At 39.8% G+C, this 27,774-nt stretch overlaps 1 protein-coding gene across 8 annotated transcripts; it reads left to right on the forward strand.

The window, feature by feature from the left end:
• The first annotated feature begins 522 nt into the window (after positions 1–522).
• LOC122565153 (polypyrimidine tract-binding protein 1-like) lies at positions 523–26,589 on the forward strand. Of its 8 annotated transcripts, none has more exons than XM_043720836.2 (16): positions 523–594; positions 2,422–2,452; positions 9,973–10,054; positions 10,292–10,467; positions 10,846–10,992; positions 13,098–13,265; positions 14,285–14,395; positions 14,896–15,091; positions 16,543–16,617; positions 16,995–17,021; positions 17,532–17,683; positions 20,956–20,989; positions 21,410–21,502; positions 22,535–22,751; positions 23,043–23,120; positions 23,238–26,589. In XM_043720836.2, the coding sequence occupies exons 1-16, from the start codon at positions 587–589 to the stop codon at positions 23,368–23,370; spliced, it is 1,728 nt and encodes a 575-aa protein (XP_043576771.1). In that variant the 5' UTR covers positions 523–586; the 3' UTR covers positions 23,371–26,589. The 8 variants fall into 8 exon arrangements, with proteins under 8 accessions (XP_043576771.1, XP_043576772.1, XP_043576773.1 ...); XM_043720837.2 differs by having other exon boundaries at positions 14,896–15,070; XM_043720838.2 differs by lacking the exon at positions 16,995–17,021.
• The last annotated feature ends 1,185 nt before the right edge of the window (positions 26,590–27,774 follow it).

Genomic DNA, 27,774 nt, shown 5'->3' on the forward strand with positions numbered 1-27,774 from the left:
TCCACCAATAAAATCTAACACACGATATACCTTCTTAGGTTCCTCAGTCATTTCTGACTCGTGATTTACAGCAACATCGGGGATGCACTAGTATCCTCCCAAGAGAAGAAGGGCACTCCTCCATCTCCAAGCTTTCCACCCTCTCACCACCCCGTTCCATCATCTTCTAGTGCCTCCATTCTCCAGCCCCTCCCCCTCCAACGGTTGATCGCTGGCCGTTGGAGTGGGAGGGTCCACTCTCCGTCCCCATGGCGCGTATTGCTAGCGCGCGGGTCCCTATGAGCGTCTGTCCAATCAATAGGGCGGACTGAGTTTGATTGATGGTGGTTAGGGTTCTGTTTCCGGTCTCTGGTCTGATTGACAGACACGCTGCCCCACTTCCGGCCTGCGGACTGGATTGACAGGAGGCTCCACGTTTACTCTTTGGAGCCCTCCGATCAGAAGGGCAATAGCCACGCCCCTTGGTCACCCGCCCCCCAATGGGGAGCGGCGGCGGGCCGTGATTGACGTGGCGCCATTTTGTGTGGGTATATCTGAGACGGGAGGGCACGGTCGCGGCTTTTCTTTCTGCGATCTCTGGTCTGCAATGGACGGGTAAGGAGATCCAACTTCTTAACCGCAGCAAGCCGTCGTGGTTTGTCACGCTACACCGAGGGTGTTGTGCCTCGGGCGGGAGTGAGAATGGGGAGGGGAGGGGGAAAGTAGGGTCTGAAGATCGACGCAGACGTCGTCGCAAAAGTCTCGGAAAAGTTGGGCTCGAGCGGCGAACTCGGGCTGCGCGGATGCACAAGGCCCGCGGGAGGGGGGAGGGGAGGGGTGGTAGTGCGAAGGAGTCTGTCGAGGGGCAGCGCTTAGGGGATCCTGGAGAGAGTGTGTGTGTGAGAGAAAAAAAAACTGGGAAAGAGACCCTGGTTGCCCCCAGTCTGCGCTCGTCTCTCCCCGATCGGAGCCCAACTCTCGGCGGGTTTCCGGGCTTGGGGCTGGGCTTCGCGAAATGGCGGCCGACTCTGGGTTGAAGCTCTCTCGCTCTCTCTCTCTCCCCCCCCCCCCCCCGGTCCGGGGTCGGCCGGTTTCTTTGCCGGGGCCGCCTCGCTCTCGTTGCGCTCGGGGCGGGCACGTGGCTGCTCGTCCAGCCCGCGCACTTTCCACGCTTCAGGCCCTGGCTCAGTCCCCGCTCTTTGTCTGTTGAGGTGCCCTCCCGGGTCTCCGGCTTAACTTGAGACGTAGTCTGCAAACTTTTTTTTTGATGTCACCGTAGTTCAATAGAAAGATTTCTGTCCTTAGAGCCGTGTGCAATTTAGGCATTGTATTGTTATTGGGGGATTAATTTGTTAAAATTTCGGTGCTGGAGAGTTTACATGCTTGGTTCCAGTTGTGTATTTTAGTTTATTTTAGGCCAGTTTCGCGGACCTGTAAGAAGTGCTCCCTATAGATGGAGTGTACTTATACAGTCAAGTCTGCGATCGGGGGGGGGGTTCCCCTTGAATCATCCTTTGGTTGTATGTTTCACAGTAGGTTTCTTTATAAGCGTTCCTACCTCCCGTCATGCGACCGAGCAGTTTACGAATGAGGAAATTGGCTTATAAAAATGACTCCACCCTTCTGGTATGGGCGTGCTTCTTTGCGATCGGTTGCACAACCCTTAACATTCCTGTGTCCTGCATAGACATGGCCGTCAGTCTGTGGGGTGCAGGGAAATAATGGAACTGCTTTCTGGTTTTTGTCATGAATTAAAGGCATAGTGCTAGGGCCCAGTAGCGGGAAGGTAGGTGGGTGCTGGATTTAGCCTGTTGTCCACATGGTTGTAGTCTTTGGTGGTAGACAATGGCTGATTTAGTTCCCTTTTTGTAATATGTAGCTTCGGTTTAATAAAAAATGACTTCCTATATGGTGATGCCACATTTGTATCCAAAATCATTTTATTTTGCGGAGTCTAAAGTACATCTGATCTGTATACCACTGTCTGTCCTCCTTAACCATGCTTTTTTCACATTATCTTACAATTATTCTGTTTGGATCACTGGCTCTAAAGGACATATTGTTCTTAAATTTAGTCAGAGTTGCACTAAAGGAGATGCAGTGAGTTCTGGGCAAATTATACTTCCAAATGTGAAAGCCAGCACCTGTGTAAGATGGGTTCTTACATTTGAGTGAGAAATGTTTGTTGTAAATTGATTTTGTGCTTTATAAATTTTAGTTATTTTTTTCAGGAGGTTTTGTTGACCCTATGATTAATTCCGTTTTTTAAAAGTAAAGCTTGTTGCAGCACTAGAGGTGAGGTAAATTTAAGTGTTAGGCTGACTGGCTATGGTGATGCCTGGTCCATCCCTTAACTTGAGGCTTTTATTGAATGCTTTGCTCTGTTCTTATAGCTCCTTTATATAATGCATTTGCTAAAAAAAATTCTGTTTTCTTCTACAGCATTGTCCAAGATATAACAGTTGGTACAAAGGTAGGCATTGTTGCTGTGACTTTCACACCTGATCCTATGAATGTTTGTACTTTCAAATGCGATAACTGTTATGTTTGGCTTCACTTACATGGATGTAATTACCTGTTTTCGTTTCTTGTTAGCTTGGATTTTAAATCTGTTCAGTAGTCACAATTTTCTAAAGTGGGAGTATTAGATTTTCAAATAATTCACTCCAGGCTAAAGGTATAACTGTTGTGTGGAATTTCTGATTTATTTCCTGATCTGAACTGATGGCTGGATGTTAATTGAAGATCTTCAAATCAGGTTCCTCTCTGGAGTCAGGAGAGAACGATTTCACATTTGATGGGGTCATCTAGACTTGAAACATTTAGCTTGCTGTCTCTCCACTGATGCTGGCTGTGTTTGGCTGGTTGTGATCTCCAGCATTTATTTTCAATAGCTTTACATCCTTAGTATCAGCTGTCTTTTCTGTTGGGAGATGGTCTCTACTTGGGATGCCATTCCCATTTCTGGTGAAACATCCAACTGCGTGAGGAGACACGTTACTCGGTTTCACTGGTATGTTTGCTTATGCTTCACCTTTTGACTTGAACTGAACAATAGCCTAGCAATGTTGCAGACAATACATTGGAGAGAGGTGATTTTGATGGTTTATATTTTATTTGAGAAAGCTCATCTGTTGATTCTCTTCCTTGAGAAAGGAGGCTTACACTGCTTTACAAACTAAAAACTTGCATTAACGATGTGAGTGAGCAGGTCTAAAGTTCGTTTTCAACCTATCTAGGGTTTATTGATGCTTCTGCAATGTGCTGCAACTGTCGTATCTGGCCATACTGCGCACACTCTTGATATTTCTACTTGTGCAAGTTTGTACCAGCTGGAAATGTAGCTGGAGAGTAAGGCTTGTTTTCTCCAAATGCCTTCGGAGGTGCGGGGAAGCCACTTTGTGGATTAACGTTTTGGACTCTACTGCCATAGTGTAATTATGTTGTAACAGACTGTGAATGTTGGCTCTTCTCAGATCTTTGAGTTTGTGCCCAGTTCAGTTAAAGTTTGCAGATAGTTTTTGTTTATTCAGAGCTCGGTGCTTATTTAGAGGACTGACACAAGCTAGTAAGCTTGCCTTTTATGAAGAGCTGTATGAACTCTTAAATGTTTTCTGTTAATTTTCACATGCCCCCCCTCTTCGCTGGGCTTGTCAACTTGGCATTGTTTTTGTTTAGGCATTGGTGCTGTAGAAATCAACAGGTCTTGAAGCAGCATCTGAGAGAAAGTTGATGTTTTGAGTCAGACATAACTCCTCTTTGTGGCAATTGTTTCTCCACTTTTTATTTCAGATTTTTAACATCTACAGTATTGAGTTTTATTAACCCATTAATCCATTCCATGTTGTGAATTGTTTTAAGAATTGTTCTGTAGCCCTTTGCATTTTAGATTCAATAAGATGATGGAATAAAAAAAGGGATGTTATCATTTTGAAGCTGTCCTTGTGGTATTTATAATATAACAAGCCACTTGGAACATGGTTTACCAGTAGTGATGCAGACCTTGATTAATGATATGCAATTGTAGTGATGGGTTTGAAGTCATTTAAGCAGCTGCTGTTTCATCTAACTAAATCTAGAGCTGGCAGCTGATTGTAACCCCTTGATCTGTTTCATGATGTCTGCTGTGACCTTTTGAAGAGTTTGAAATGGAGTTGGGTGTTAAAATGAACTGTGGTTGTGGATGCTGTCTGGTTGTAATTCATCAATGTTGTGATATTTTTAAAATTTTGTTTTAACTTTTGAGATTAGTGTATATTTGAAGGATAAAGCTGTGAAAGTGAGATTGGGATGAAACTGAGCATTTATCTTGAGCTTTCATTAATATTGAATGGTCTTCTGAGTAATTTGATGCTAGTACTGAGCTGGGCATCTGCTCTAATTTCAGTGACTTGTCTAAAGTTTGCAGGCAATATTTCTCCTGTGATGCTGTTACTGGAGCTCAAATTGGCATCTGTGCTGGCTAATTCCCAAATAAGTGTTTTGACCAAAATTTTGGACTTCAAGTGAGCATGGCATAGTGACTACTACTCTTCCTCATTTCATTTTCTCTCCTGCCGCAAAGGAGGTGGTTAAAGTTGAGATGGGGTTTGGAGAGGGAGACAACCTACTGTTAAATTAAGGGCCAGATATAGGCAAAATTCAGAACAGTAAAAGGCAAGCATGCAGCATTATGTAAAATTATTCAATTCATCTGCACACTGGAAGGATTGGATCAAGTTCTTAAGAATAAAGCAGTGCAGATGGAGTGTAGTTCATTGGTAATAATGGTCAGTACAGTAAAATAATTGTCCACAGATTTAAAAAAAAAAACAATTTGAAGAGAACCTATTTAAGTTATTTCTATGACTGGAATATTGATGCTGATGGACAGAACTGAAAAGATTGGGTAGAATAACTTGTCCTTTAGATTGAAGTAGTTGTCTATGATGTGCATTCTCCAGAGTGGTAGAGGATGGTAATGGTAGAAGAAAAACGATGCAGTACAGAAGGTGCAATCTTTTGCAAGATTATGAACCTGAAGGGCTTTTATTCACAATGTCAGTTTTCCTCCTGAGATGCTGCCTGACCTGCTGTGCTTTTCCAGCACCATTCTAATCTTGACTCCGATCTCCAGCAGCAGTACTCAGTTATTGAAACCTGTTCAATTAATGACACCCAACTGGCCTCGGGTGTTAGGGATAGGCTAAAGTTACTGAACTGACCAATGATATCCCCATTTTGTGAATTGATTTAAAGTTATAAATCAATGTAATTCTGCTGAGATGAAGAGTGTGTAAAATTGTGGGTGGTGGCAACTGAGGATTGCAGTTGACTAAGGATTAAAACAATCATAGATCTATTTTTTGACTGGGGGTACATGAATGTAGATTGTGAATTTTTACATTTAGTTCGTACTATTTGGTTCACTGTCATGAGGACAAATACTAATGAAATTGAAGCCATATGGTAGCTGCCATTTATTGAGGAAGAGTCTGCATTTTGGAGAAATTGTATGGTGAGGCAGTTGATTGGTGTTGTGATTTTTGGGGAGCAACTAATTAATGCTTGGATACAGATTCACAGATAATCGAGGGTGACAAGGCAGCTCTGATATTATGACTCAAAGCATAGGACACTTGGCTTTAAGTTGGATGTTTGAATATGCAACAGATGAATTATTGAGACTAATTCTGGGCTACTGATGTCCATTGGTGACTGATGCTAATTTGTTCTGCTGTTCAGAAACCTGGTTTCAGTGACAATATTCATTGCAGTTGTTTGCGAAGACATTCCTTTATTTAATTTGCAATTACCTATCCTGTTTTATGGACCTGAGATTTCAATCATTCCAGGGAGCTATGTTTCACATCCATCAGTCTTATGTAAAGAGGTGACTGTCTGGAGCTTGTGGCTTACAAGGTTCTGTCGCAGCAATGTGCTGTGTAAAATTTAAAAAAAAACAGCTTTGATGCAGGAGAAACTTTGCTGCTATATTGCTATTTGAAACAAATATTATGCAAAATGAGTCCTGCTTAACTAAGATTGTACATTTCCTGTTCCTTGGCACTATTATGCTTAATTGTAGCCTTGTCCAGAGTTTTCTGGCAAATGTCAAGCAAACACTAATGCTAAAATCTGGAAAGATGCATTTAACACCCTTGCATGCAATCAGCCAAACATCTGTTTCCTCTTTCAGAATGAGGAATTTATTTGAAGTTCCAATTTTTCAATAGTGTTTTGTATCTCTGGTTTCTGTAGAAATTTTTAAAAATACGAAGCATGTTTTGCCATATTGAGTGTTCATTTCACAGTGGATCTTCTAAATTAGGAAATTAAGTTAATTTCACGTAGATTGTCTTTTATTGCTTATTATTGTGAACCTAGTCACACTTCTACAGCATGCACTACTACAGAAACTATTTCAGACAGAAGTTGATCTGGATTTAATTTGAAAATTGACTGGTCTCAGTGCCAGGCTGTGAATGTATTTGAAATTGAAAGTTAAACTAGTGTATTTCATGTACAATAAGGCAAAAGTGTTTTGGTTAGCATTCAAAGAACTCTTGGAATTTTGAAGAGAAATATGCCAGCAAGGGTGTATTTGAGATGTTCCGCCTGGTCTTGAGTTGGCACATGTGCCAAAGTCTAATCTAGTGAGTTGATGTGATTATTAGAAATCGCCCAAAGCTATGTCTGATGTGCTTTGGGGGCATTCACATCCTGTTTTTGCAGCAAACTCATTTGGTAGCCATTTCCTTTCATTATTTGATCTCAGTACAGCTTTCCACAGAGGAAGTGTATAGGCCGCCTGTTTAGCAGGAATTTTTGTTTCACTCTACACACCTTCTCCCCTGTAACATTTTAAATAGGCATCAAATATCTGAAATGAATCTTAAGAGGAAACAAGTCTATATTAGTATAAATGAGATGCTGGGCAAACAAGGCAGTGTATGTTTATTTTCATTTGAGCTTGTTTTTTTTGTTGACTGAGCTTATTTAGCTGTCTTAATAGTTTCTAACCTGATATGAATTGCTTTTTTTCTTTTAAAGTACTAATTATGGTGATCCTTAAGCATAAACCATGTGCATTTGGCACAGTACATTTTAAATGCAGGGTTCTAAGTTGGTCCGATTTTGTTTTTGTTTCCTTTAGAGTAACTTTAGTTTTCCTGTAATTGGACACTACTGAAGCTGTAAAGTTTCAGTAAACAATTGATTCAGTCTGTTGTCATAGCAACTCCCTTTTGTACGTTCAGTTTTTTTGTTAGTGCCTGCCTGTATACTGAAATAGTTTCAAGGATCACGATTTTAAAAGCTTATTAATTTTTAAGTTTGGTTTGGTTAGCAGTGGTTTTCTAAGTTTTAAAATGTCTAATTGTCCCATTGAAAATGTGGAAGTGATATAGGCAAGCTGCATTGTACCATGTTTAAACTGCTTCATTGGTTGTAAAGTGTTTTGAGACCAGGATGCCAGTGTTACATAAATTTTGGAAAGGCTTCTAACTTGGAATGGATGTTATCATTGCCAGTGAACTCCATGAATCTCCTATGTCAGCACTGTCAAGATGCTGCACTTTTTAAAATACTAATTTTAAGGTCCTGTGTAAGGAAGTAGTAACTAATGGTCTACAACAAACACACTTTAGGGATGTGCAGAAATCTTCAGTGTTTCATCTGGATGTTTTCTTGTGCTGTAGGCTAACTTAATGTTTATAGGACACTTCCGTAGCATTTCTATCAAGGCTGTGGTTGCCATGTAAAATGGCCATTACTTTTTTAGATGTAAAGTTGGTATAGCACTCCATTTGACCTTTCAGTTATAGGTCACCAAACTCTGCAATCCAGCCTTACCATGCAGTCAGATCTGGGATTGAGGGTTGATCTTGCTGCTGAATTCACACAGATTAGGTTACTCCGAGTGTGCCTTGTTGATGCTCCCTAAAATCCCAGACATGGGTTGCAGCTAATCTAACGTCAGCCAGCAGCAGATAAATATTTCTCCCAATTTAAAAATTTGAGCAGGAGAGTTCCTTCCAATCAATTCAGAGCTTCAGTTGGACAATGGGGGTGAATATGGAGAGTATGGTCGGGTCTTTTGAGACCTGATGAACAGTACAGTAGGTGTCGTATGGTTGATGTCTTCAGTATCGTAGTGTAAATAATAGATGTTGACTATCACTGTTGTGATCCTGCCATCAAATTTGAGACATTGCTAGTATGAAACAAAACCCTTTCAATGTTTATTTATGATGCAGTTGCATTCAATTATTTTCCATAGATTGTCCCATCTTTGCAGAAGGGACAATCTAATGTGACCAGTACATAGTAGTTGCTCCCACATATATTTTGCTCGAGAATGTTAAGGTCTCTACTAACACCAAGTTATGTGCACTGACGGTTTTTTTTTTGTGAAAGTGTTGGCCCCTCTCCCAGACCAAGTATGAATTGTAGGGGCTCAAATTACCTTGATTTGGAGGAGCTAGCCTGGCACTAACTACTGACTGTTCTAGCTGACTAAAACATTACAATGTATCTACTATCAATATAAGGAAAATTTGGCAGTGACGTTCTTTGTCGTCAAGTGGTTTGCTTAGTAATTTGCTTTACAGGTAGGTGAAGTGTAGTGATGGGTAGGAATGTGATAGGCTTTTCGCTTGCCTGTCTAAGACCTTGATTGATGGATTTCCCATTTTTGAAGTTATCCAGTGTTTTAAAGAAGTTTTTTTTTACTGAAGGTGAGGAGGATTGCTGTTATCTTTTGACTCAGTGGTGTAACTTCATACCATGACTGACTGCTCTGCTGTGCTATAGCCTTGTGGCATAATTTAAATGTTTACTTTGAGCTGGTCACTTCCTGAGGGCAGGCATGTTAGATCCCTCTGCAGCTCTGATTATGCAAAAAAGCATTCCATTGTAATGGGTGCATTCTATGATTGAAAACCCCATTTCTTTGAGCGGGCACACTTGAATCTGTTTCTACTTAAATATAAATTTTTCTTCATAGCTAGAAAAGCTAAAGGCTGTTTCCTCTTGCCCTAATCAAACATGGACCATTTCTACCAATGGAATTGATGGATCGTTACTAGAAGTCTTGCAATGCTTAACTTAACACATTCCTTGTATTCCATTGGATGAGAGGTTGTGAGCTGACTCGGGCAGGTTACTGCTAGGGGACTCCGTAACAGGAGTCCATTCAGCCCAACAAGACTGGGTTAGCCCTTCAGAAAAATCCAGCTGCTGTCGTACTGAGCTTCTGTAGACTTGCAGGTTTACTTTCTAATACACTTTTTTGAAATTTGCTCCTGTACATCTCTAGGATCAGAGTGCATAGTTTAACTGCATGTAAAACTGACACCTGGTGAAGGAAGATTGAGACCTCTACACAGGCAGGTTCTAAGTAAGATCAATGCCTGCTATTGGGAGTCTATTAATGGGTATCGATTTGAGATTTAGTTAGTGCTAGTAGTGTCTAATTGGATGGTGCAACAACTGAGGCGCCAAGTCCTTGTTTCTGATGTTCTAACAGTTAGAGCTTCAAATCAGTTAATGGCTAGTAAGTGGAAAGTGGCCCTCACACCAAACACAATGCCTGGTTTACCACTTCATAACCTGTCAACTGCTTCCAGGCATCTGTGCAGAGAGAATTTAACCATTGCTTAATAAGTGATGCAGGATATAACTTAGTGACCAAGGAATAGATAGGGTAGTTCACTCTTGGCTGTTGTATTAAGTCACGAGCAGCTGATCACATGTGAACAGAAGTAGGCTTGATGACAATGAGAAATGGAGGGCATACTATGGTGTGGAACAGCTTTAAAATCAAAATGTAGAAGTGTAGCAGCTTCTGAAAGGAAAAAAAAACAAGGTTCTGGAGAAAAGTCATTAAGTGGAAAAAATTCTCATCCCCCTCCACAGGGAAGCTACCTGATCGGAGCTTCCAGCACTTTCTTTTCTTTTGGGAAACACTGCTTGGGGAGATGGAAAATTGGATTTCTCTTTTTTTTTTTGCAGCGGGGATCTGACGAGCTTCTATCTGCTTGTGCTACTAACGGTCCCTTTATCATGAGCAACTCTGCTCCATCTGGTGAGTACAGTAAGTATCTTTTAATAAACAATACTTTTTTAAGCTATAGATTGAGAGAAATTAGCCCCATGGCGCAGGGTTGAGCATGAAATCGATATCTCTGGTTGAAATGCTTTTTAGCTGAATTTTGACAAGTTAACTGTAGTTTTGTTTTTAGCAGTAAACTTGTTTGGGCTGATGGTTAATGAAAAACATAACCATGCCGAGAGAATGCTAGTGCCTTCACGTTGTCTTAAACCTTTCTAGCCAATGGCAACGACAGCAAAAAGTTCAAAGCAGAGAACAGAACGTCAGGAATCTTACCTTCTAGAGTCATTCACATCCGTAAACTTCCCAATGATGTCACTGAGGCAGAGGTCATCTCCTTGGGCTTGCCTTTTGGCAAAGTAACCAATCTTCTCATGTTAAAAGGCAAAAACCAGGTGGGTGACTCTTGACTTCTCCATACCTAAGCAAGTTCTTTGAAATGATAAACAAATGCTGCTTAAAAATGCCTAAAGGTAAACTTTCTATCTGGATTATTGATTTGAAGAGAACCCTTTATGCAATGATTTCAGCCAACAACAAATGGTTCAATGTTAATAACCACTAAGTTTAATAAGTAGCTTTTCAATGCCTCCACGCAGTCATGAGAAGACACTTGTATAATCCTCAAGTTCTAGTTTTGCTTTATACAGTTGCTCCACTATGCTCTGCACACTTGTGATTGTTTTAGAAGATTGTTGTATGTTTAAATGAATGTTTGCACTGCTGTTGAGATACCTCATGACATTTGAGTGGTGTGAATTTCTAATTTTCAGGCTTTCATAGAAATGAACACTGAAGAAGCTGCTAACACAATGGTGAGCTATTATAGCACTGTCACTCCATACCTGAGAAGCCATCCTATTTACATTCAATACTCTAACCACAAGGAACTGAAGACTGACAACTCTCCCAATCAGGCTGTGAGTACTCTTGATCTTTCTGTAGGATTAAGTGTACCTTGGTTTACTAATGACAGGCTTGAGCTCTTGAGTTTTGAGGAAGTTTGTACTGCAGCTGATTTACTTGCTGTCATGACTTAAGTGGGAAGGGGATGTCAAAGTTGAGCTCACCAGCTGTACAGATGTCTAAACACCTCATTTAAGCCAGAAATAACCACTCTGACTACGGTTTGATCAAATCAATTCAAACCTGGTTTCGTTGTTAAGTGAAAGTAACTAGTGAACGGCATTTGGCCTTGAGGCCACTTTTTTCCCCTCGACTGTCTTCTAGTGCCCTCAAAATCGGGCTTCTGATGAAGTAGTTTATTCGTGCGAATCAGGTAAATAGACAAGGCATGTGACAGTTAATAGATCAATGGTCTTTGAATGGACTGATGTACTGTGAGTATTGGTCAGTGTGTCGTTGCACTGCACTGTCTTCTGCCTCCTAACCTTTCCTGTGTGATAAAGGATGAAGCCACAAGAGATCGCTTGGAAAAGCTTGCCTATCTGTTTCTCTTAAGCTTTTTAAAACTAAGTCATGAAGTTCACATTTATTACGATGCCACTCCCACTAGAGTTGTCCATTTAGCATAGCTAACAGGGAGCTTCCTTAAGGTGGTTGTATTGCTGGATAAAATTTTAATACTTCCAAGACTCCTCCTATGTTACTTAACTGGGCATCTGTGCAACATTAAAACAAGAATAGGCTATTTTGATTTGTTCAACCTTATCATGTCTGATTCTCCTCCCCAGTACCACATCCTGGTGCCTTTTAAAAATTTAAAGGTTTATGACGTGGCTTCTATAGCTTTCTATGTTGTCTTCCTTGGGTCATCTCCCTGAATGACATCTGTCCTCCATCATTCTGAAATGGCTTGTAGCATATGTGGAGACTGACCCCCTTGTTCTGGCCCCCCTAGCCAGGGGAATATCTCTACACCCATTCTGTTTGGCCTTGTTAGAATTTTGAGCATTTAAATTCATGCTTCCCTTTGTTCTTCTAAACTCAAATGAATAAAACCTGGTCTGCCCACTGTCTTCTCTTATTACAAACCTCCCATCTCAGAAATCAATCCCTTGATCCTTCACTGCACTCTGTGTTTGCCAAGTAGAACTTTTAGGCATAGCGATCAAAATGTGTAAGAGTTGCAACTCCCAACATAAGTGTGGTTTCAGATCCTTTCGCTAGGACCATGAGAGAGGAACAGGAGGAGACAGTTTGTTTCCTCAAACCTGCTCTGCCATTCAGTGGGATCAGCTGATCGAACATTTCGCTTATCTGTTTTCATCACTCATAACTTCTTGATTAGTAGGGCAATCGAGGGTTATCTCATATTTAAATATACGCAAGGATTTTACCCCTACATTTACCTATGGCAAGGAGTTCCAAACTCATCTCAGCTTTAAATTGGTGTCCCATAATTCTGAGACTAAGCCCTCTGGCCCTAGGCCTTTCCATGTAGGGGAAAACATTCTCTGGCATTTACTCTATCCAGCCCCTTAATCATGTCTGTCTTAACCCTAATGAATAGGGTCCCAACCTGTTTAGCCTTTGCTTAATGGTGATTCTTTAGGGTTGATTGCAGACCTGTGGTGCTTTTGTTGTATTTTTTTGCTGTTCTCTCCTGCCTCATTGGGCCTGCTTTTTCTCTGCTCTCCTTTTTATGGGTTGGAATGCGTGAAGAATCAGAACTCTTATTATTGAGAGGCAACTTTTCATGCAGAGGGCGGTACGTGTATGGAATGAGCTGCCAGAAGGAGTGGTGGAGGCTAGTACAATTGCAACATTTTGAGGCATTTGGATGGGTATATTAATAGGAACGGTTTGGAGGGATATGGGCCAGGTGCTGGCAGGTGGGATTAGATTGGATTGACATATCTAGTCAGCATGGACTGGTTGGACCGAAGGGTCTGTTTCCATGCTGTACACCACCTTGACTCTATTGAGAGAGGCTGGTCAGTTCAAACGGCCTTCCTTAATTTTGGTTTATTGTAAACTGGAGACTGGCTGAAGACAGTTGTACCTTGAGCAGCAATGTGCATGATATTTAAATCAATGGCTTAACTTCCTGTTTCTTTTTCAGAGAGCACAAGCAGCTCTTCAGGCAGTCAATGCTGTGCAGACTGCTAACATGGCTATTGCTGGTAGTGGTGTGTCAGATAGTGCAGCTGGTCTTGCTGGTCAGAGCCCTGTTCTTCGCATCATTGTGGAAAATCTCTTCTATCCTGTTACTCTAGATGTGTTGCACCAGGTAAATCCTAATTCTCAAGTTTTCAATGATAATTTTTCACCCCTCAGGATGTAGAAATGATGAGAAACACGAACTGGCAGTTTGTATCTGAGGAGGGCATGTGTGGATGTTGAACATTGGGAAGTGAGTCTTGCCTGGTGGGTTGGGATACAGCAGCAAATTTGCACTAGATGGTTTGGACAGGGGTGCTACTGATGCCTTGAGTTATAAGTATATGCTGGGACTTCCACAGGAGTGTACAGTGTTGAGGAGTGACCTTAAAGTTCATAAAATCATGAGTAACTAATGGCCTGCAACGGTGAATAGCAAAGGTCTTTCCCTAAGGTGGAGGTGTTCAAAACCATGGGACATATTTCAAGTGAGGAGAGAGAGATTTCAAAAAGGATATTAGGGCAAGTTTTGTTTTAGTGTTTGGGATGGAGTGCCAGGAAGTGGTGGATGCAACTATAGTTAAAACAGTTAGAAGACATTAAGTACTTGACAAGGGAAAGGTTTAGAGGGATATGGGCCAAATGCAGGCCAGGTTTAGTTTGGGAACATGGTCTGCATGGACTAGTTGACTGCAGGGTTTGTTTGCATGCTGGATGATTGACTATATTGTAGTTTTTTGCTGTGCTTTACATATAGCTCAAACTACAATGAAAGCTTAAGTGTTTTCATGGGACCTGCGGAAAGCACAACTGTCCTGATTAATAAGGCCATCAAAATGAGGACAGTGTGGTTCCTTGTGAGCCATGTTAATTGTCCAGCATGGATGGCTTAAAGACCATAAAATGGTCTGGTTCCAAGGCAGGTATTACACTGAGTCTCTGAAGAATGATTACACCCGAAATGTTGACTTCACCACCTGATGCTGTCTGGCTTGTTGTGTTCTTCTGGCGTCCTGCTTGTCTACATTACACTGAGGTAGACAGGCCAGAGGATCTGCTTGGTTCTGTGCATGGTGACTCATTTTGATGCAAGAACTATGCAGCTAACTTAATTTTTTAAAAACCTTTTGAATGCTATTTGGATTTCAGATTTTTTCCAAGTTTGGCACTGTAATGAAGATCATCACTTTTACAAAGAATAACCAATTCCAGGCCTTGCTGCAATATGCTGATGGCTCCAGTGCACAACATGCAAAACTGGTATGTTAATTGTTCTCTGAACTGGGAGTTTTATCAATGCTGTCTGTGGCTGCAAGTTTTATTTACTCCAGGAAACTAATGAAAGTATCTTTAGATAGTAAAATGTTAGGAAAAGGCCAGTCATTGTGTTTTAAGTATTGTGAAAGTGGATGACTTTTGAATCACTTCATAAACTTTCTTCACCCTTTTTATACCTTTGTTCCCTTTTTTTGCATTTAATATTGTTGTTTGTTACTTGTGCACTTCATCAGTCCTTGTCAGTATGCTGTTTGCTGAAGGTATAGATTAAACCAGTTCCAGTCTTCACATGAATCTGCTGCCCTACAGAAAAACAATTAAGCTTATCTCCTCTTTCCCCCAATCTCGCAAAGAATAGTCTAATTCTACAGGACTTCAGCACCAGTAAATATTAAACATAGTATCTGTTCTTCTTGACAAGGCTGAAAAATAATGTGAGCTCATTGAATAATTGTTTTAACCTCCACATGCCCTCCTTCTAGGCCCTAGATGGACAGAACATCTATAATGCCTGCTGCACTCTGCGTATTGACTTCTCCAAATTGACTAGTCTTAATGTTAAGTACAATAATGACAAAAGCAGAGACTACACACGTCCTGACCTACCATCTGGTGACAATCAGCCAACCTTAGACCAAACCATGGCAGCCGCTTTTGGTAAGGAAGCCTCCCTACTAGGTAAATACATCTTCTGTGATTTTGCTGTTTGCTAACATTACAACAGTGGATTCATGTATGTTCAAGCAACTTTGTGCAGTGCTGTTTTTAAAATGTACCACATATAACCAAACTATAGGGGATTCAATGGGCTGTTTTCTACATATTTATTTATTTATTTATTTATTTATTGCTGGAATACTGAGTGATGTGGAGCAGTGAACAGTTGGAATTTCATCCATTTCTAGGGTTTAGAACTCTGAGGATATGGGTGAGGGAGTAGGAAATACATTTTTGGCTATTTCCTTGATGCTGTGAGAGTACATAATACTTTTTAGCAATATTCTCATTGTGAAGGAATGAAAAGATTTAGCTGAGCTGTCTTTAATCCACAAGACTGGATCCTCCCTGGTCTTGGTGAGGAACTAAGTACTCAAGGGATGTCTTTGTTTTCGCTGACCTTTTTGTCTACCTTGGTTATTGCTACTTCCAGAAAGCCACTGTCCATATATTATCAAGCTCTACTTGACAGCAGAACCTATATTTGCTTTTGGAAACAGTGTTCTGTCAGGTTACATTTTAGCCTGGAGAGTTGATTATTGTAGAGGTGTTGCTAGACAGCAGGGCCCCTGGTATCTTATGTCCTTTCATGGAACTGTACTGATAAATAGGTAAGCATGCTTCTGTGTTTAGCTGCTTAAGTCTTTGCAAAGTCAGTTTGAAAGGGCAGATCTGGAAATGACTAGATTATACTAGTTTTCTACTCGTAAAACTTAATTGGAAATTCCAGCGTGAAGACTTTTGGCTATTGATGTACTAGGCATGTTGATTTAATCTTAATTCTTGTGGCTACAAAACCAGTCATTGGGAAGTAGATGGCACGGTGAAGTATATGCTAGAATCAAGATCACACTCTAACAACAGCAGTCTCATTAATGTTTAACCTCCTGTCAGTTATCTGATTTGTTTTACAGGTTGGAACTTTCCTAGCTTAATTTGCATATTGGTTTTAGTTTCAGTAATACTTAAGTTCAGTATAACTTGTCTGTTGCTTAGCTGTCCAAACTGTACACTGGTGTTTGGACTGTAGCCAAAATACAGGATTGAATGGTGGTTTTCCCAGCTGAGTTTAATTTTCCACATGTTTAAATCTGTAACTCTGAACCTATAACTGACATTTGGCCTGTGCTATGAAATTCAAAACCGACCAACATGTACTTAACCAGAATTTTGCTGCTAAACTTTAACTGTGAATTACTAGCATTGCTAGGGTGTTTCGGCAATGCTTGTTTCAAAAGCTTGGCTGTAAGTGCTGCAAAATTGACCTGATAGCAGCTTAAGATTGAAGTGGAATTCTGCAGCATTCCTGAAACTTATTGACACTTGACAGGAGGCAGTGCAGGCAGAGAGATGGATTGTAAAAGCTATTTTTGTTACAAAAGTGCTTACTGACAGACTTGTTCTCTCGTCAGGTGCACCAGGTATCATCTCCTCGCCTTACGGAGGGGGAGCTGGTTTCCCTCCTAGTATTGCCTTCCAGCAAGCTGGTGAGTTGCTAATGCAGGAATTTTATTTTTGAATGGCCTTGTGTATTAAAAATCTTCTGTATTCGGGCCTAACATTCTTGAGTAGTCTGGAGTGCTATGAAATAACCCTGAAAGCTTTGAGCTCAGGTGTTCCCTAGATGAACCCTTTTGGACCAAGCTGCTTTGTGGCTTGTCAAAGTAATTCACTTCTATTGAGTGGCTTGTTGCATCTGCCTGTAATATGAGCAAGTGGAGATCTAAATCCAGACTTGGGAAAGCCACACATTCAAACTTGATCTTGCACTTCAGGAAGGTCATTTTATTAAAGTATACGGTTCAACAGGCACCTCTTCTATATTTTGAAGTTGCTTATTATTTGAAAACTTGTGTCTCTACAGACTTTCTCCAACATCCATCAGATTACTGTATGTACACTACTCATAGACTCTGCCTTATTGCCAGTGTCGTTCTGCCATACTATATATTCAATGTTTTAACTGCTTTGTTTACAATGGCATTTGTGCTGCTCAGATTTGGACAAAAGTTTGGGTACAATATTGAAGGAAATGTGCAACCACATTTGTGAATGGGCTAAATGTGGAGTATTGGGTGCAGTTTTCTGTGCTGGTGGTAGCTTTTTTCCTTTTGTATCTAATTAGAAATTATCTGTACCATCTTTCTATTGGGTTTCATATAGTCTTAACTTCACGATAGCAAGCTTTGTCCCTGTTCCCTTGCAGTGGGCAGGATGGTTTTGGGTCTGGCAGTCAGGCTACAGCCTAACTGCTGTAATTTTAACGGGTAGATTTGGATAGCTTAAGGACATTACTAAATCTGAACACTCCACATTGTCTATCTAATTACAGTGTGCATTCAACAAAACTATGTTATCTGGTGAAATGTTTTGTCTAATGACTTTAGTTTCTCATCAATAGGTTTGTCCGTCCCAGGGGTTCATGGAGCTTTGGCTCCACTTGGCATGCCGTCAGCAGCAGCGGCTGCTGCAGCAGCAGCTAGTCGTATTGGCATTCCTGGATTTGCCTCTGCAGCCAATGCTGTCCTGCTGGTTAGCAATCTGAATCCTGAGGTTAGTGTGGTGTCCTAGTTTTGTACTAAATGTCTCCTTCAGCTCAGTCCCCTTGTCTGAATCTTGGCAGCAGCTACCCCAGACATGTTTTAGATTGACTGAAGATGTTCTCTGGCTATCTCCTTTTGAACTAATTGGCTTTGAAAGTATCTCTCTTCTGTTCTCCCACCCTCCCCACCCCCTTAACTTAATAATGCCTTATTGTCTTTTGTTCAGCTTTATCTAGAAGCTTCTCAAATGTGATTTTTAAGAAGGAAATGTAATTTGACTAGTCATGACTTCTTTCCTTAATTCCCCACACTACAAATCTCTGGTCTTGTCAGTTTGTATTCTGTTGAAATTTGATTCTTTCAAATACATTGCTTACATTTTGCAGTCTTTTGCAGTTCTGTGCACTCCAGGTTTCCAATGGTTTTTATGGTTTGCAGGTACTGCTTTCCTGGCCAGTCTGGGTTTGACATCAGTAATATCCTAGTATAAACACAACAGTAGGTGTCTCTTCAGTTAGACACTTTGCAGTAATCTTGCATGCCACTTCTAACTGAATTCCAGAAGTTTAGGAAAATAACAGGATGAAGCAAAGTTGCTATTTGAATTTTGTAGCCTGTTTACTTTGCTGCCCTTCATGTACTGCATGTATTAAGATTTGGCCTTGATCTTATTTTTAGCATTTGGGTGGCTTTTAGTAAACAAACATCACATCTTAGTAGATGCAGCATCTGATGTGGGATCTGGACACGAGTCTTCTAACACATTAAATGACTTATCACAGACCAGCAAAGCTGAACCAATTGTGTGAATTTTTGTCTTGCGTTTCTTTTCCCTTTGTAACTGTTTAACATTGTGTGTAGCTAATATCCATTATTGCCAGCTTGTACAACCAACAGAGGCGATTACAACTATCCTCCTAGAAATAACTTGAAGCATGTACTCGAGTAATAGTCAATCTCGTGTAAAAATCAACCCCCTATTTCTGGCCAAAAAGCATGGAGTTTTCCATATCTCGTGTAAAAGTTGACCCAAGTTCTTCAGTTAACAGATCGCGATTTGCGACTTGGCTCCCCCACGTCACTGTTTTGAGAATTAACATAATTCATTTTCTTCATTCATTTGAGATCAATTGGGCTTTTGTATGACCTTTCAGCATGAATTTCAGCAACTCAAAAGTAGTGTCCATGTAATCAAACCCATAGGTTTAACTTTAAAATTGTCAAAAATTGCCTGTTATTTCAGTATATACAGTAGTTCATATACAAACTTGTTCTTGGCTTGGAAATAAGGGCATGCAAATATATCCTGTAATTCTTGATGCCAACAATTCTGAATGTATTCCCTCAGTTCCTTCAGTCTCTGAAGGGTTTCCTGCTTAATCCCTGCCTTTTTTCCTGATATGTCTTTGGTACTGGCTACTTGGTTGTAACTTTATCACACTTTGTTGCCATATGTTGTTACCCACATTACAATAGAATACATTTGAGAGCTATTTCTGGCCACAGCTTCCCATATGTTTAGAACTGGTTTCTCTGAACTTGTGTAGAATCCATTTTCAGGAAGTTTGTTTTATCTTGTCAATTCTCTATCGTTAAACCTAATTTTAATTTGTTCTTAATTACTTGGCTTAACTGTATATGAATATATTAGCATTCAGCCATTTGTCTTTGAGCCTACTCTGCAGGCTGACATGGTTTGAACTCAATTCTACTTTTCCTGTTTGCCCCACACCTTGGATTTTTGATTTTCTTTTTAATGCTGACTTTGACTTTCTTCTCAATGTCCTCCATCTCCACACCCCGGGGAAAAGAATTGCACAATCAGCACTTTTTTTTTTCTCCCATTCTGAAATGGGCGACCCCTATTTTTAAGCTGTTCCCTAGTTCCAGTGTCTCAGGGGAAGCATTCACCTTGTCAAGTTCCTTAAGGTCTTGTATTTCAATAAATCACCCTTAATTTTGAGTTCCCAGTAAATATAGGCCCACCCGGTGCAATATTTCCTCCTAACTGTTACATTCCAATGTCCAGTTGAGCTTTGTTCCAAGATAAACCTGCTTAGCACTGAGGCACAGTTGAAGTTGATTACTTGACTGTTCTACCAACGAAAGTGACACTCCCAATGTAGGACTTGGGATGATTCTGCAAGATAGGCTTGTAATACATCAATTTGTTATTGGTAACTAGCTTCTGATTTGTGTGTAAGTGACCGTCTCATCCCTGGTGGGGCAACTGTTTGTGTTGCATTTTGATACTGAATTAATTACATATGCCATTCCCCTTGTTTTCAATAATCCCAGTATTGTGTTCTAGCTATCTATTCAGTTAATTGTAGTTTGAGTGCTGTGAACTAACTGATTTTAGATGCACTATTATGCATGCTTGTTTTGTTTTATATTTTGAGACTTGCATCATTTGGCAACTCTAAGGTTGTCGGTTTTTAAGAGCTGTTGAAGTATAATCTGCAAGAGTCCCTGCTATATGCTTAGGGGAGTCTAACTTGCAGGTGGACTTCAAAGTAGGGAGGTATATTGTGGGATAAAATATAACACCTTTGAAGCTTGGATTCAGCTCTAGATTGAGCCCTGCTGAATCTAGCATAAATTGTAGGTTACCTTGATTTCTGTTTTCAGAAATTTTGAAACATTTGAAATTCTTCAATATCAATTTCCAATGTTCAGCTGAATTCATTATACTGGTAATACAAACTATGATGTCAAGCATGAAGCTGGATTTGAATTTGGGTGGGGACAAGATTCATTTTCACTAGCTGCTAAAACTTTTGCACATTTCAGATTTGAGATGTTATCTACAGCCTTTGAGCAGTAAAAGGATACAGTCTCTTTTTAACCTTCTGTATTACATTTTAAACCCTTTCCTTTAGCATGTGTTCCTCTAGGTGAAGCCATACAGCTTTTTATTTTATGAAGTAATGGAAGAGAATGCATTGATCAACCAGATGGAACACTACATATTTCTCATGTATACTGACCTGTTTTATGCTACTTTTTTCTTTCTTCCCTTCCCCATCCCTTTCTCCCTTCCCAAACTTGATGCGGATTCCTTTGTGAACTGACTGCACGGTCCCCATGCTTCCTGTGCTTCAACAATGCTCTTCGGACCAACCTGCCCCTCAATTAACCATCTTGAACCATGATCCATGAACCAATTCACCATTCTGTGGGAACCACCCTTCGTTATGGATGATTCGTTCCATCTTCGTTCTCCCTCGATTCCTTTCCTCTTCCTGTCTTCCGCTGCCTTGCTCTGCTGTCCTTCTAAAGAGAGTTACGCCCCAATGCCTCTTTATTCTTTTCGGTATGTTATCTTTAGCACTTTATTATCTGTTTTATTATTTCTTGTTGGAAACTTTATATTTGAAGTTTGCAGTTTGCTATTTCAATGCATAATTTCAGTTCAACTATAATTTGACATTAGTTTTATTCTTTGATTTTTGCATACATTGCTCAGTAATGCATGTTTGGGTGCTTTGCATGCCTTTGTAAATCTTTAAACTTGTATTGGTGATCTCAGTAATTTCTTTGGCTTTTAATTTAGCCTGACACTGAATTCCATTCTCCTGAGTGCTATGATTTTCATGGCATCCTAATTCTGAATTTAACTAGGATTTAAAATGGATACATTTTTTTTTTTTTGAAACTTGGTTGTGATTGGGTTGCATATTGAATTGGTATGGAGTAGGAGGACACCTGTTAACTTCCTGTATTTTCTGTTAAGGAGTGTATGGTGATGTGCAGCGTGTGAAGATACTTTTCAACAAGAAAGAAAATGCCTTGGTACAGATGTTTGACTGTACACAAGCTCAACTGGGTACGTCTCCACTAAATCAGCCAAGACGCGCTAATCCTGCTGTTTTTTGTACTAAAATTGATTTCATGAATTATATTTCACTTATTTAATATTAACCACTTTAAAAGCAGGTTGTGTAATTCTGCTTAAACTAATGCTCAGTGCTCTGCTTTTCTAATCCCAATTATTGAGTACCTGTTATTGAATAAACTAAATTATAGGCTGGAATAGAATGCAGTTGAGGAGAAGCTGGTCGTGTCTGCCTGCTCTCTGCTAAAGTAACCATTAGCCCCACTCCCCCCTCTTTGCCCTGTAGTTGCTTTCTTTTCAGATATATAACCAACTTAATTTGCAAGCCGTGCTGCCACCGTACTCTGGTATGTTCCTAACCGTTGCAATATTTTGTTCTATTTGCCATTTAAATTGGTGTTCTGTGGTTCTAATATTTTCTCCGTGGTGTAATTTATCTTTGATTGCAGCTAACATGATTTTTGAGCACCTTGCATATCCTCTTAAAGAACTGTTTTTGAATATTTTCTGGACTGTTTTTGCCTTTTTCCACATGTTTCCTGTTGTGCTCAGAACTTGATACAATGTAGTCGAGCGTAAATTTATGCTGTTTAAATGTTCATAATTGTTTCTCTATGTACCTGGGGTCTCCATTCTGCAACCCTCTATCTATTTTGTGGTGTTCTAATCTCTAATTGCTTCACCATTGTTGGTGTTGCTACTAAGTTCTAGAATTCTCTCCCCTTTGCTTTCCTCCTTCCTTTTCCAATATTGCTTCAAAGCCATCTGACTAGTTTGGCCAGATAAGTCATTTTTGTTGTGTGCTTTTTGGGACTTGCGTTACAGGAACTGTAACTTTATTCCATTCATCTTTGAACAGAGCTGATCAAGTCTGAACCCCACAAGGCAGTAGCCCATCTAGCATTTGCTTGTCTGACAGCCAACCTAAATCTACCTTCATTTGTTTAAACGTTGGTCTGTTTTATTTTTGACTTGTGTATTGTATCCCTGTTGTCTCAAGTTTAATTCTTTGACTTTCTGTAGCTATGAGCCATCTGAATGGTCAGAGGCTTCATGGGAAGGCAATGCGAGTGACTATGTCCAAACATCAGACAGTTCAGCTTCCCCGTGAGGGCCAGGAGGATCAGGGTCTGACCAAAGACTACAGCAGCTCTCCACTGCATCGCTTCAAGAAGCCTGGGTCGAAAAACTTCCAGAACATCTTCCCTCCTTCTGCTACACTCCATCTCTCTAATATTCCGTAAGTGACTGGTTTGCAGGTAGATGCTGAATAATATGTAGCTTAAATTTTATTATATCTGGCATTTAGTTTGGTTGACAGTTTCACCTCTTTGCACTCCTTTTTATATGTTTTGGGTCACCATGTCCTGCAGCTGTACAGCATTAGGCAGAGCTGCAGTGCACAGTCTGGGCCAGTCTTGGGTACATATGCCATGTTAAATGGGATGAATTGAATTGAATTAGCTCTAGAATATGTATTGAATTGATTTTGTTTGGGTCATCTGTGAAGCTTTGATTTTTTTTATTCCAGACCATCTATAACTGAAGATGATCTGAAATTGCTTTTCTCAAGCACAACTGGCATGGTCAAAGCATTCAAGTTCTTTCAGTAAGTTTTGATGTGATTTTATCACTGGGATTATACCTTTTGTGACCTTTTTTCTGTTGAGCACTGTATGACTTTAGCTCCGTCTTTAATATTGGAATATTGCTTTGTGACTTTTAGGAAGGATCGCAAAATGGCTCTTATCCAGATGGGTTCAGTGGAAGAAGCAATCCAGGCTCTCATTGACCTTCATAATCATGACCTTGGAGAAAACCATCACCTCAGAGTTTCTTTTTCCAAGTCAACTATCTAAAGCTCTGATGTGGACTTCCAGCCATTCTCTGGAGTCCTGCCTAGCCTATGGGCGCAATGATTATCCTATTTCAGAGACACCACTAGACCTCAAAAGCAGCTACATAGCTGAAATTACCCAAAAGTGACCATAGTTCTCTTTCTTAAAAAAAAACTGCAATGACATCCTGTTTTATGGTAGCAATGCTGCCGGTTTCAATCCGTTTATCACAGATTGGCTTCTGCTAGTGTTGCTCTTGATTCAGCCTTTGAAATTCTTCTAAAAGTTTACAGGTTGCAGATTTTCTTGGATCATTCAAGCCTGTGCATCTAATATCAGGTTGTGTAATAAGCCTTTTAATTCTTCCCCTTTGGGTATCCATACCACTATAATACAGAAGTGTGGATAATTTAAACATATATTCTACTTTCATTTAAATGATTATCCTGTGCCTTATGTCTTTATAACGAACCAGGGGCCATTTTATAAATTGTCTGTTTCTGGTTATGTGCTTTATGGTTTGTTTTTGAGCAATGTTTTTCTGCTTGTTTGCTCATTGATGTTATTACTTACCCAATTTGCAGGAGGTGTATAGAGTGTCAGTGGAGGTGAGGAACTGGATGGAATTGGCCTGTAGTAGCTTTGAATTAGTAAGACTATCTAAGCTACAGTTTTGCCCATCTAATTTTATAGTTTAGATATATTGGCCATTCTGCTACTGCCTTTGGGGCAGCAAGTGTTCTGGACACCAGTTTTTATCTCCTCCTCCTTCACCTCTTTTTCCTTTTCAATCTCCTTTTCCCACCATTTGGGGGTGATTAATTACTTTCACCTACCTGGTGGCCTTGCCTTTAATCTACAAGTTTTTCAACCATAGCAGAGCTATGCTGTTGAATATTCATTTTAACCAATTGAAGCAGTGTAGATTTGAAGGTTGCTACAGCTTGAGCGGCTGTAATATTTGTAATGCAGCAGTGTTTAATTTCAGCTTGATAGCTTAATGAAGTTTTCCTCTAAACGAAATGACCTAGCTCTGTGGCAGTTTAGGTACCACTTAATCTAGTTTAATACCGATGCACAGCCAACAAATTGCATAAATTTACATGCTGCTTTTTGTCCACCCCACATGCATCACCCAGTTGTTCGTGATGAAATGTGAATCTGTCAGCCTCTACCCAGAAGGGCTCTAGATACCATTGTGGTCTTAGTGATGTGCAATACCCTCTGGTGGGAGCTTTTTCTATTCCTCCTTTCCAAAAGAAAATAGTTGTCCAGTAACCAGGAACAGTCCCAATTTTAAATGACCTAGGCTTGTTGCCTTTATATTCAATAGCTTGTATGTATCTTATAGTTGAGGGTGTTTTATTATCTTAGTTGATAGAATGTGCATTTTCTACTTGTATTTTGTTTAGTAAGATTTTTGATTTTAATCTGTTTTTGAGCTGCATTTCTACTCTGTACACCTACATTAAGTGAGATTGGCAGTAATGTCATTGTCCTGCCGTGTGCTCCATCACCTCACTGACTTAAGTCAGCTGACGTTCTGGCATGGTGTGCAATTATTTTAATTCTGTTGTTAATTTGCTTTCATTTAATTTTGCTTTTGATTTATATATTCATTTTTGGGTTCAAATGAAAACAGATTTGTATTGTTGATCTGTCTTTGGCCACCTAGTATTTGATTCCATTTTTACCCTGCCTTGTTCCCTTCTGCAAATGTACAGCATTGACAAAGAGGTTCCCACAGTTTTGTGCTCACTGAAGTACTTCTGATTATGTACATGTCCATAATTTGGCTATTTCTGACCCTTTATCAAGCATTTAACATTGGGCTATGTGCAAGTACTTTATTGATGCACTTAAGTAAAAAGGCATTGGTAGAGTTTTTTTACAGTATGATTCAGCAGATAAATTAGCAGGAACACAGTGGGAGTAAAATGGTGGGTTTCCAGAAAGTTGGAAGTCTGCACAGTAGTGTGGGATAGATTAATGTTCCATTTGCAAAATGAGTATTCAGGTAGAATAATTTCTTAAGCTACCTGTAAGATTTTTAGTTCTATGGGGAAAGTTTTTATTTACAGATGTTGCTTTCGGTCTGATTAGTAATTTCAGGTTTACGTCTAGATTTTTTGACATGCTCTAGCAACCCTATAGCATTTGAGGTCACCTTGCTGCAGAATCTAACTTTTTTTGAATGGGTAAGGGCACTTCTGCTTTAGTTGTGTAGCTTGCAAATTGATATGGTAAGAGTAACTTGACATGTCAAGCCCTTCTGGAATGTACTGAGCCCCACCACCACCTGGAAACTACCATCCACTCCTGTAAAATCTGTAGGCATTTGACTTAAAACAAATGTTTTTGCTGACCAATCATTTCCCTTTTTATCGAAGTGTGATGAATCTCTTTCTTGGTGAAAATCCACTTCCCAAACATTCCGTAGTTTGGGCTAAATGCTGGAGTTATGGTAGACATTGATATGCTTTTGCCTGATGTTGTGTATGGGTGCTCATTAATGACCATGTTAGTGATCTTGTGCCTGAACTAATGAGCAATAGTTTACTTTAAGAACAATGTTCTGATTTGATGCATGTCAACTGCTTAATGGATTTTTTAGGTTTTCTTCAGGGTTTTGTGGACCAAAGTTGTTGTGCCTTCTGAAGTCTTGGTTCTTCACGTTTTGTTATTCCTCTTAAAGTCCTCAAATGTGGTGACTGTAATGCATTATCTACCTAGACTGGTAGTTGTATGATTAGGGGATTCACTGCTGGTCAATCTGTGTACCTTTAAAATTGTTGGAGGAGCTGCCTACTCAATATGTGCAGTTTTCAAACTAGTACAACTCCACCTGTTTTTGTCTTTGGTTTCTTGAAATAGTCCCTCTTTTTCAGCTGTAAAGAATGTTTGAGGAAAAAGGTGTAAATATTCATAACTTTTTTACCTAGAGAGGCTAAGGGGAACAAAACCGGTTTTTATATGGAAGCATTGTCTTGTATATTTTGATTAAAAAAAAAACAGCTGTCAGGTTTCATATGTAAAGGGTTTTTCAGAAAACAATTCATCTTCTATTGAATGTTTGTAATGCAAAGAGAAGATTAAAAGATAATTTTCTAATGAATTTGTAGCTGTATGAATCCATTCACCAGTGTACCACCATTTCAGATTATGCCATTTTATTTTACAACCATTAACAGCTCTGGCCAATGTAGTACTTGCACCTTCAATAAACTGCTTCATTCTTTATTTTCTGATCTTTTTGTGTCTGATTGCTGTTCCTTTTATCTAAATATTTCAGCTTGACTACTATTTATAACTATCATCAAAGCTACTAAGGGCTTATTTTAACAGCCCCATGTTGGGAAGAAAATGCATTGCTATTTCTGTTTGAGTTTCCTGTTTTTCACTTAATTGCTTCTCAAATTTAAACTGTAGTTTTCCTAAAGCAGCGGTAATCTTTTACAGTGATGCACCTTGTTTGGCCTTTCTCTCCTGTCCTGTGATCTGAGAGTATATCTATCTGTCTCACTTCAGAAGGCTTCCCCCCCCCGCCAAAAAAAACTCCACTTTTACACACCTTGCTGACTGTTGGAAAGCCAGTTTAGTGTGAATATTCAGAGTTGATTCTTTAATGACCTAGCCTTACTTGGTAGACATTTTGGCAGATTTGTAGCTTACACTGCAGTATATCAACTACTTTCTGGTCCCATTCTGCAGTTTTAGATCAAGGATGTTGCAATTTATGCTAGGAGTTGAACCTAGCTGAAATTTATTTGAAGTATGACTGGGGCCAGGATAAAGGTAGGAGTGGAACATCGAAAATATTGTCTTTTTTGGCAGCATTTGCAGAAAGTTAATGTTTTGATTCTGGTATGATATTTCCAGGTACTGCTAATTTACTGACTTTCTCCAGTATTTTCTGAATTTGTCTGCAGTATTTTTGTTTTTGACTTTCATCGCTAAATCATTATCTTTCTCCTGCAGTACTACTTCATTAACTCAAATAATGCAGGTTGTCTCATTGGCCATTTTTCAATCTTCAAAGGAAGGTGAACTAATTCTATTTGCTCCTGCAATAATGGAAAACCAAGGTTACTTCTCCAAGTTGCCCCAAAACCAGAAATGTAATGTACATCTTCAATTTTGCTCAAATTAATTGTGGTAGAGTCAACCCTTGCATGGAGTCAAGAATTCTCCTTAGTATCCATTTGTCAATTTATTATAAATGTTCAGTCTATCTGCCATTTTTTGGTACAGTTCCTGTGGAGCACCATAAACCAAAAGGACTAAATGTAATGAGGGTCTCTCAAATGAAAGGTTTTTGTATGTAACCTAATACTGCATAAAAACAAATTGGGGCAAATTAGTGCAAACTGTAAATCTCAAGAGCAGAAGAAGGACTCATTGCAACATTCGTATCACTTGCTGTAA

Source organism: Chiloscyllium plagiosum, unplaced genomic scaffold (genome assembly GCF_037043375.1).
Source record: "Chiloscyllium plagiosum isolate Xiang-an unplaced genomic scaffold, Cpla_swu_hap1 HiC_scaffold_28, whole genome shotgun sequence".
NCBI classification, from domain to species: domain Eukaryota; kingdom Metazoa; phylum Chordata; class Chondrichthyes; order Orectolobiformes; family Hemiscylliidae; genus Chiloscyllium; species Chiloscyllium plagiosum.